Here is a 10,849-nt window from a genome sequence, read left to right as displayed (position 1 = left end):
CGGGAGCAAAGCCTGCAGCCGCGGGGGGAGGCAGGGATGGCTCGGCCCAGAGCATCCTCCCTCTGCGTGGCTGCAAACAGAAACGTAAATCCGAAGGAGAACCGGTTTTACTCACACGTTTCGCTGGGGAAAGCCGGGGTATCTCAGCCACCCCCAAATCTCCCAGTGCTGCTCCTGGCGCGCTGTAAGGCTGTGATTGTATCTGACTCTACCTACTGACCCTCGGGAGGGGGGCGGGTTGGGGGGGGTCTTTTGGTCTGTCTCTGCCCCTCGTCTGTCAGTAAGGCACATGCAATACATAGAAATAATATTTTTATTCATTTGTATGATAATCAATTTTTTTTTGCTTTTTATGGGGTTTACAGACATGAAAAAAATTAAATTAGTATTATTTTATTTAGGAGGTATCATGTGTCATAAAATTGATGGGCAAGTGTGTGACCCTACGTGTAGCAAGTACATAAAAATAGTGATATATCCCCCCGAGCCATAGTTTATAAACCCTGCCATGTAGTAATGTATAGTGCAATCTGTTGTTGAAAAAAATGCATAAATTAAAAAGTCCGTTTATAAATCAGCACCAAAATATCTCTAATAAGATTACATTACATAAATTATTCTTTAAAAAGTCCATACCTTACTTTATTATTTTCTATTTATTCAAATGGGCTTTGAAAAACGAATAAAAAGCAAATCGAGTGAACTTTAAAAAATTATTTTCTATTCAAGTTTTCTGTTTGTTTTTAAAGTAATGTCTGCTTCTTTAGATCCAACACAACAATATGAAGACAACGTTTAAAGGCTTCCAGAGTGACAGCACCATGCACTGTACTAATAATATAATATCTCTATGAACTATATATATATATCAGCACCAACACACCGCACGGAGGACATGCAGAAAGAGTCTGTTTCACATTACATCGTTCGTTCAAGTAAGCTGAAAAATATAACGATTTTTTTTTTGTACAAACCACAGCATCATAAACAACAATCTATCACCAAAATTAATAAGGGAATTCTTTGGTGTGCTCTGTACTCTTCTAGGGGGAAAAAAAAAGAAAAAAAAAGAAAAAAGAAAAGGATGATGTCAGAAAATAAATTAATTCGACTGTACAAAATAATCGCGTTCACATACACGTTATTAACAATGACAAGACGACATCCACCATTCACGGCACACAAAAACACATTTCCACAAGCCCTGGGGGAGGGGAGGGAGGCTGCCGCTTCTCCTCTCGGGGTCTCTGAGGAGGAATTAGTGCTCTTTAGTTTATTTGCGCCCCGCTCCTGACGGATGGGCAGTGGGCCCGGGTATCCCGTACTCCCCCCCTCCCGCCCCGCAGCCCCTCGGACGCTGGGCTGGGCTGCTGGGGGGATGAGGGGGGTGGGCACCCGACCCCAGCCCGCTCCCCCATCCCCCGTTTCTTTCCCAGCAGCTCTGGTCCCCTCCTCCCAGGTGACTCTGCCCGGCCACCGCAGGGGGTGGTGAAAAGCAAGAGTGCGCGCAGGCACCGGCTCGGCTGGAGAGAGTAAAATAAACCTATATATATATGTTAAAAAAAAATAATAAATCCCCCCCAGCCCTGCGCCCCCCTCCCCTCCGGCGCTCGCTGGGACCGGGGGTCTGCTCCCCCCCATCCAAGAACTGGCACACTGGGCTGGAGGGAGCAAGAGGAAAAGTCTTCCTCTGCGAGACGAACTTTAAAAAAAAATAATAATAACCGGAGTAATAATAATACCAACCCCAAGAAAACGGAAATTTTCTGTCAGTTTCTTGTGTTGTTTTTTTGTTGGGTTTGGTTTTTTGGGAAAAAACAAAATGTATCACAGTTGTCAAATAGCAGCGGGTTTCTTTTATTCTCCAGCTACGTTTCAGGAGCCATACGCATACAAACCGTGGAGGAGCTGCAAGGGAGTGCTGCATCTTTTGTCTTTCCTTCCCTAAATCGTTTTCACATGGTTACAGCTAAGGGAGAAAGAAAGAGGGCTGGAGGGAAAATGCCGGGTGCGGGTGGGACCCCACGACTCGGGAGAGAAACCAACATTTACAAAGGAGCTGAACTGCAAGCGGGGGGGGGTGGATATATGTATTTATTTCATTTTATTTTAAGGGATGTATAACCTGTCCTTCACTGGCTGGAGCTTCAGCAGGTGCTGCTTTACAGTCAGGAGGCCACTGCAAACCTGGGGCTTTACCCAGGCTGAAGGGGAGGCGCTGGGGTGGCAGCTGAAGTATTTAAGAGCCGCTCCAGGGAACGGCAGGGCTCTGCCAGCTCGCAGCCTCCCCCCTCGTCTCTCTCTCTTGTCAAGAGCAGTACAGCATGGGCAGGGTGGGAGCCGGGCATCTCCCTTGGCACCGTCCCCCTGGAAAGCGTGCGGCTCGGGTCGCTGAGATGGCCCATCGTGGCGTTATTAATGCTTTTTCTTACCAAAAGAAAAAAGAAAAAAAAAAAAAAGAAAAAAGTCCGAGTCTCTTTAATTAAATTAGTTACCGTACAAACACCATAGGGTTTCGTACACGGAATAAATAGCGCGAGTCAAACCTGATGGCACTTCCACGCCAGCCCCCCGTGCCAGGCGGCTACTGCTGCAGCCTGGGCCAGTGCAGCGGGGACAGGGCCGCCGGCGGCACGGCACGGCTCGGCTCGGCACGGCGCGGCGCGGCACGGCCCTAGGGAGCGGTTCTGCCCGCCGAGGTCCTGTGGGGCTCATCCCCCTCGGAGGCCGGGGAGGTGTCGCGGCTGGAGGGAGTGCGGGGCCGGCGGGCCCCCCCCCCGGCCTGGCAGACGTACCACTCGCTGAGGTTGGTGACCGGCGGGGAGAGGGCTGCGGCGCGGCCGCGGGGCGGCTCGGCGGCCGGGTCGGCCTCGGGGGGCAGCGGGCCGTCGGGGGGGCCCGTCGCTCCGTACCCCTGGGAACCCGGCGGCGGGGAGGGCGGCGGGGACTTGCAGTGGATCTTCATGTGCTTCCGCAGGGAGCTCGGGTGGGTGTAGGACTTGTCGCAGCCGCGTATCTTGCAGTAGTAAGGCTTGTCGGAGGTGTGGACGTGGGAATGCTTCTTGCGGTCGCTGCTGTTGGCGAACTTCCTCTCGCAGCCGTCGAACTCGCACTTGAAGGGCTTCTCCCCTGCCGGGACACAGCAACGGCACCGTTACGGCGGGCGGGGGCACGGCCCTGCCCGCAGCCTGCCCGCGGCACCGCCGCCCGGCGCAGCCCCTCCGCAGCGCGGCCTCCGGGGTCGAGCAGCAGGGCAAAGCTTCCCCATTCCCTCCTTCCCTCTCCCCTTTTTCATTCCCCGTCACGACAGTCGTGACATGCCCGAGGCTTCCGATTTTCCCCCGTGTTTTGGCAAACTGTGAACTGCCTCTGGCGGCCTCCAAACCTGAAGCCCCAGGCTGGCGGCGGCAGGGCCCTGCCTTGTTTGCCCTCTGTGGCGCTCCCCTCGCACACGAGAAACCTTCATTACCGCTCTAATGACCAAGCCCAAACAAAACCCCTCAATGCCTTCGCCTGCGAGGGCTGGCGTTTGCCGGCAGCCTGGCTCGCCTGGCACATCTCCTGCGTAATCCTTTCCCAATGGGGCACTATGCTGGGGGAATAATTAGTTTGGGGGAAATAAAAGTAACACCTGTTTAAGCATACCGATATAAAAAGGAAGCACCCAGCAGCCCGTACTGGGAACCTGCAGGCTGGGGAGAGCAGCCCGGACACTGGTGATGACAGCAGCAGGCTGCTGTTACCGCAGCTGCTTATCTCAGGCTAATTTGAGTCTAAAAATTTCTGGCCGACCTATTTTAAGAGCTTTACGCACTGCTTAACAGTTACAGGGGTTGTGAAAATCAGCCCGGGGAGGGTTTGACTGGCGTACCTTTCATACCCCCACCCTCCCACCCCCTCCCGTCTCCTGACATACCATACCCTGGGACATATATGTTCTGGTAGATATAGCTGTGCCCCGGACCGACCCTTCCCCATAGTTCGCGAATAAGGCTGAGTAAATGCCTATTGCCGAGAGACCAGGGGGAGAAAAACGTGCTGGATCCCCGTACTGCACACTGGAGTTTCTTACAGCAACTTCTTCTTTCCCTGCCATGTTACACGTGAGCCCGGCGCAGACAGACCTGCATAGATAATCCTTGTCACGACTATTGCGACTCTTCAGTTAAAAATGCTGTCGGTTTAGCCATGGTTGATGCCTATTTTCAGATCCGTTTTGCACTGAGCGCTCAGAAATAACAGCCCAGCGGCTCTCTCGGTGGACATTTTCTAATTTTCACCAGAAGATTTTTCCTGCTCCTTCCGTTTGTAAAATCGTATCACGTTTAGCAAAATAATAATGGAAAAAGAAAACGATTTTATTTTTAAAAACTAGCTATTTCTCGGCTGTTACTATAGAAACATGTGCCTCCGCAGCCTATTTACGCGTCAACTTTTTCAATTAAAATCGCCTCACCTATCAACGAAGTGGTAGCACTAGAAAGAGCAAGTTTATCCTTTAAAAAAAAAATGGTAAGAAAATGTATCTCGTGAGTTTAAAGTGGAGTTTTCACGCACGCTCCCACTCCCACCGAGATAAATCTCGAGTCACTTCGGGGTTTTTGGGGGTTGTTTTTTTTTTTCTTTCCCCTCCAGAAACAAAGCGAATATACCAGAGTTTGGTCAGTTTATATCTGTATTACCCCAAGGATGCAGTCCCCCTGAGAGATGCCCCGACTCGCCGGACCAAACCGCGTCCCCCTCCGTCGGGGCCTTAGGGAAGTGCCTTTCCCTGTGGGCTCACGCGTGGGCATGGTCCCGGGGCTGTGCACCCCCCTCGAGAGGACCCTCTCCCCCGGCCCCTCGAGGGGTGCACAGCCCCCGGATAGCTCCTTCTTGCCAGCCTCCGGATCGCGACCGTCCAATTCCACAGAAATCCAGGAGCGGGGAAGGTCCCTGGCAAGCTGACGAGGGTGTCACGTCAGAGTTTAACCATTTGTAGGTGGTTTCAACCCAAGGAAGGGGGCGAGATGCCGGGCGCCGTCCCCTGACTCCTTCCGGCAGCAGCAGTGCCGCCGCCGGCGGGGGCACAGAGGGGCTTTGGGGTCACCTTTTTTTTTTTTGGGGGGGGGGGGAATAGTCAGGGGGAAGCCTGGCGATCCTGAGCACCGTCTCCGGCGAGGGGGCAGCGATTTTGTAGGACGGGAGGGGTTCCCGTTCCCGTTAGGATGCACCGGGGGTGGGGACACCGAGTTGTCCCCAAAATGGGGCTGGAGCCGCAGGGCGCGGTGTGAAGCTCCCAGGGTGATGCTTTCGAGGAAAACGAGGAAAAAAACAAGCAAGCAAACACCTCCTGTATTACCGACATACTCTTTTCCCTGCAGGAGTACCAGAAACTCGCAAAATCCCCTAAAGATACAATTACAGTGTTGTTATTGCCCCCTCCCGCCCCCCCAAATGCCCCTAATAAACAAATAGTTTGTAAATCTCTCCTGCTCCCAGGCTGCACATGACTAAATTAAAGCTGAGGCGGCAAAATTACAGTAATTAATCTGATACGGACGAGCAAAAGGTTTAGGATCCCTCATCCACCCGAGGGCTGTGCGTGGGGAAAGAGTCACGTCCCCTTTGCCCTCCCGTGGGCCGAGCTGCCATTTGAGGGGGGCTGTTGCCCCCCAACCTCGAGACCCAAGGGCTCTTTTGTTGCAAAGGCCTCTTCTGCGTGGAGATAGCCTTCCCTCGTGGGCTCACGCGTGAGCACCCTCCCGGGGGCTGCGAGTAGCCCCCGGCTGCAAACTATTCCAAATTTCCTTTGCAAGGGGTCATGTCCCACGCCGGCCCTCGGGGCAATGCTCGACCACAGCTCAGAGCTGCAAACTCTGCCCGATATATATTTAGGTTATTTTTTGGGGCGCCTTTTCCTGCTGAATCCCCCTGCCCCCCTCCCCAAACTTCCCCTGGACTCGCTCCTTCCCCTCCCCCTCCCCCCCCCCCCGGAGTTGGGAAGTTGAGGAGCTCAGAAAGGTCCGCGGTAAAGTTTTGTTTTCCAAATCATGACAGATGGGGACGGCTAAATGACAAAAACACGGGCCTCCAGAGCTTAACTCGTTCCGCGGTGCCATTAACACAACACCACCAACACCACCCCCCCCCCAAAAATGTGTCACACACACACCCCCCCAGAAGATATCCCCCCCGCCTCCAGCTTCGGGCGCAGAAAGCTGGGCATCCTCAGGTCTCCGCAGCTACATATGGGCTCATGCCTGACATATTCTGGAGATAAAAATCTATAATCCTTTCCGCCATGGGCCATTTGGTTTTATATCGGAACAACACGTTGCACGGTCGCCGCTTTTCTCTTCCCGAGCAGCACACAATAAATCAAGAAAGCAATTACGGCAACTCCACTTCCTTAAGTGTCCTCCGAGGAATAATATTTGTCTACCACTATAAATCCAGGCTTGGTTCATTTTCGGCAGAGTTTTTACACCCAGATCGAAATGCGTATTTCGGAGGTGGTGAGAAAGGAGGAGAGAGAGAGAAAGAAAAAAATAAAATGAAAGAAAGAAAAAAAAAAAAAACCACCTCAAAGGCTCGAACACACCCCGAGCCCCTCCAGGAGTCCCGCACCGGGCCCAGCCCGTCCCCCGGGGCATCCCCCGGGGGTGCCGCTCCCTCCTCCCGCAGCTCCCGCTCCGTGAAGCCCCGCCGGGCAGCAGAAGCTGCTTTGAAGTTTCCTCCTCAGATCCACAAAGAGAGGGAAGCGTCCTCCGGCAAGCGCCTTCCCCGCCCTGCGCCCTCCTCCCCGGCTCCGCGGGCACCGCCGGAGGCGGGAGCAGCCCGGGCAGCACCGGCAGCGGGGTCAGTACGGGGAGCCCCGGCAGCACGGGCAGCTCCGGTAGTACCGGCTGTTCCAGTAGCAGCGGCGGCGCCGGCAGCCCCGGTAGTCCCGGCAGGGGAGCAGTATCTGCCCCGGTAGTATGGGCAGACCCGGCAGCGGGAGGTAGCCCCGGTAGTGGAGGCAAGTCCCGTAGCGGGGGTGGCCCCAGCAGCTCTGGTCGCAGCCCGGTAGCCCCGGCAGTACCGGCAGCCCCGAGCGCCGCGCCGCCACCGCCCGCAGTGCAGGGGAACTGCGCCCCCAAGAGCCCCCCCGGCCCCATCTTCACCGGACCAAGCGCTCCCCGCCCGGCACCGTCCCCGCCGGCAGGAAAAGCAGAACTGCCGTCCTTCAGGGGGGGCCGCCGCGCAGCTCTCCCCAGCCGTGGGGGGAGCCCCTGGGGTACCCCGGGCAGGCGCGGCGGGAGCTGGGCCGGGCGGGCGTTCGTCCTCTCGTCGCTCTTCCGCAGGGGCTTCCGTTTATCTCCCCTCGGGCTCTGCGTTATTTATTAATCGGTGTATTTATCCGGTGGTGCCAGAGTGTGGGGAGGTGGGTGGCGGAGGGGGTGGGGAGGGAGCTGCCCAAGATGCGGGGACACACACACACACACACGACACACGTGTGTGCAGGGCAGAGGGGCCGGGTGCGTGTGCGTGGCTCCGTGTGCGTGGCCCGTGTGCTGCCGAATTACTTATTCATGAAAAAGTCACATGTCCGGCGGTGCGTAGGAGAGGAGGAAAAGAAGGGGAAAGGGAAAAAAAAAAAAAAAGAAAAAGGGAAGAAAACGCTTACAGAGGCGGCGGGGGGGGGCGGAGGAGGGGGACACCCACCTGTATGAGTCCGCTTGTGGATCTTGAGGTTTTCGGAGCGGGCGAATACCTTCCCGCAGCCGGGGAAGGGGCAGGGGAAGGGCTTCTCTCCCGTGTGCACTCGGATGTGGTTGATGAGTTTGTATTTCGCTTTGAAGGGCTTGCCTTCCCGGGGACACTCCTCCCAGTAGCACACGTGGCTGCTCTGCTCGGGCCCGCCGACGTGCTCCACGGTGACATGGCTCACCAGCTCCTGCATGGTGCTGAAAGTTTTGGAGCAAGGCTTCCTACCGCCCGGTGGCGGCGGCGGAGGCGGCGGCGGCGGCTCCCGGTCGATCCACTTGCAGATCAACTCTTGCTTGATGGGCTGCCGCATGTACCGCAGGAAGGCCCCGGCCGCCGCGGCCGCCGCCCCGACGTGGGCATGGTGGTGGTGGTGGTGGTGGTGGTGATGGTGGTGGGGATGGGGGTGGTGCGGATGCCCGTGGCCGGCCGCCGCCGCCGCCAGGTTGAGGTTGACGGAACCGTAGCCTTGCAGCGCCGAGGAGGAGGCGGCGGCGGCCCCATAGTGCGCCTCGGCACGCCCGTAGAGCTCTCCGGCGGCGGCCGCCAGCCCCAGGCGCATCTGCCCGTTGAGCGGCGGGTGGCGGCCGGCGGGCGCGCCCTGCTCGCCGGGCGGCGGCGGCGGGAAGGCGGCGTGCGCCCCGTCGGCCGCGCCGTACGTGCCGGCGGCCGAGATGAAGACGCCGTGGGGCGGCGGGTGCGGGAGGTGGGGGGACCCGGCGGGCGGGTGCTGCTCGCCCAGCGCCCCGTGCACGGCGGCGGCGGCGGCGGGCAGCTCCCGCCGCAGGAGGAAGTCCCGGCCCGCCGCCCCCCCCGACGGGTAGCCCGGGAGGGAGGCGGCGGGCGGTGCGTAGGCGGCGGCGGTGGTGGCGGCGGCGGCGGTGGCGGCGGCGGCGGCGGCTGTGGTGGCGGCGGGCGCGGCGAAGGCGGCGGCGGCGGCGGTGAGCGCCTCGGGCGTGAGCTTGAGGGCGGCGGGCTGAGCCATGTGCTCGGGTCCGAGCGGCGTGAGGGCGCCGCCGGGGTCTCCGCCCGCGTCCCCGGGGTGGAGGTGGGCCGCGTGGTGGGGGTGGACGTGGTGGTTCCCCAGCCCCGGGAAGCCTGTCATGTTCTGGTGAGGATGGGGCTGAGCCGCTGCCAAATCCGCTAATCTCAGTGTCGGGTTCCTCTTGCTCAAAGGGGGCTCCATAACGACACAGCCAAGCCCATCTACGCTCTCTGTTGTTATTTTTTTCCCTCTACCCGCCTTCAAAAACATGTATATATTAAGCGGCTCTTTAACTTCTTTTGTCTGCGCTCCTAACTCCGCGCATCCCCGGCCCCGCTCTGGCCGCCCGCGATTGGCAGAGCCCTCACCACACTTCAGCGGCGCGGTGGGAAATACGGCTCGGACACGGCACCAGAGGGATTGGACGGATCCCGATGATTGGCAGCGGCTGGGGCGCCGCGATTGGCTCCCTTTCAGGCCGCCGGCGCAGCGGGGATCCGCCCCCGCCGCCCCCCCCTTCCCCCCCCACCCCCCGCGCCGCCCCCCGAAGTTGCACTTGAAAACTTCGCGCGGGGCCCGACGGGGCGCACCCGTCGCCCCCCCCTCCCCCCCCCCGCCGGCAGCGGGCAGCAGCGGGCAGCAGCTGCCGCTCCCCCGGCGCTGGACGGGGCGCCCTGCTCGGAGGCGCTGCGCTGCCGTGTTTACGTTTGCGGGGCTGCGGGATTTCTCTCCTCGCCTGGAAGCAGCCCACGCGCGGGGCTGCTGCCGGGCTCTGCGCTCGGTTTCCTTCTCTTCTCTGTTATCTTTTTTTTTTTTTTTTCCCATCATTCATTCATCGATGAGACGCGGGAAAGCGCGCCCTGATGCAACACACCCCCCGCATACACACCTACGCGAGGCCGAAGCTGTGTGTACTCGTGCCCAAGGCGGGCGACTGAAGGCAACACTAGGTGAAGGCAGCCAACGTTTTCCTAAAAAGAAGGCGGCGAGGGGCGGGGGGGGGGGGGATTCCTTTCCTTTAGAAAATTAGTAAGCAGCCGGGGGGGGGGAGGCTGCAGCACATGTTAGGGAGAAGTTTTGGGAGCCTGAGCTCTCCGCCTCCTTGGGGGCTTCCTTCTCTCGGGGTTCCCCGCAGCTCCTTCCCGGTGCGGCCAGTCGGGAGAGCCGCCCCACGCCCCTCGAAGTTTTGGGATGCCGAGGAGGATGGGGGGCAGTGGGCTGGGATAATGGGGGGGGGGTGTGTCTCCGGCTGATGATTATCTGCCAGGAGCTGCTGCCCTCGACCAAAAGACAGGAAAAGTGAGGGCTCCCCTAAAGGGAGGTAGAGGTGAGGGACGGGTGGGGGGAGCGACGGGACCGTCCCTGGGGTGCGGGGTGTGTTGGTCCTCGAAAGCGAAGCGCTTTGTGGAGCGGCAAAACTGCCCCTTCCGCACAAAGGAGGATGCTGCCGTTTGGGGGTGCCAAAAAGGCAGGGCCGGGGCTTTCCCTGCCAAGCAAAACAAGGGGGAAAAGAGCATTGCCGTGACTTTTCTCTGGGGCTGCGGGAGGAGAGATGGCCTTTATTGATATGTCATCTGCTTTCCTTAGACTGCTGGTCCCCCTGGGAATATCTGGCGCTCCCGAGCTCCTTAAAAAGTGCAGGCAGGCTGCCTGCCCTTCCCTGCCTGCGGGGCAGCGAGAGACGCTCCTCCGCTACGCCAGGAGAGGAAACGGGGCGGGGGATGCCGGCGGACCCATACACACACACCTCCCGGCCCTCCCCGGCCACCTAATCCCCTTGACCAAAGCACATCTGCGGCTCTCTGCCGCTGCCCTTTGCCGAGCCACGTCCAAAGGAAGCCCCGTGCTGGTCCGGCATTTCCTGGGCCAAGCTCCAGCCCTCTCCTCCTCCCTCCCCCCGCTACTCACGTGGGGAAAACTCGCAGGATTTGGCCCACGGCTGCCAAAAGGAGGGCATGGGCTGTAGTACAGGAGCCGGCCCCGCGGGGAGCCCCGGCTTCCTCCCCCGCCAAGGGGGAGCGAGACCCGCTGGTGCCCCCCCCGCCCCCCGAACCGATGCTCCCGGCTCGCCTGGCCGTGGTGGGGGTTTCAGTGATGCTGCAAGGCAAGGAACGAGAATAAATAATCCCCGGGTTT

The 10,849-nt window shown here is 58.8% G+C and overlaps 1 protein-coding gene across 1 annotated transcript; it reads right to left on the bottom strand.

Annotated features, from left to right (window-relative positions):
• Nucleotides 1–2,674: 2,674 nt before the first annotated feature.
• On the bottom strand, nt 2,675–8,983 carry ZIC5 (Zic family member 5). The gene is given in 4 exon segments (XM_054848875.1): nt 2,675–3,129; nt 7,687–8,562; nt 8,565–8,647; nt 8,649–8,983. Coding segments are annotated over 4 exon segments (1,749 nt in total).
• Between the last annotated feature and the right edge of the window lie 1,866 nt (nt 8,984–10,849).

This window comes from Grus americana, chromosome 1, assembly GCF_028858705.1.
Source record: "Grus americana isolate bGruAme1 chromosome 1, bGruAme1.mat, whole genome shotgun sequence".
Classification (NCBI taxonomy): Eukaryota; Metazoa; Chordata; class Aves; order Gruiformes; family Gruidae; genus Grus; species Grus americana.
Note: the sequence above shows the minus strand (reverse complement) of the source record. Positions and strands in the feature narration are given on the sequence as shown.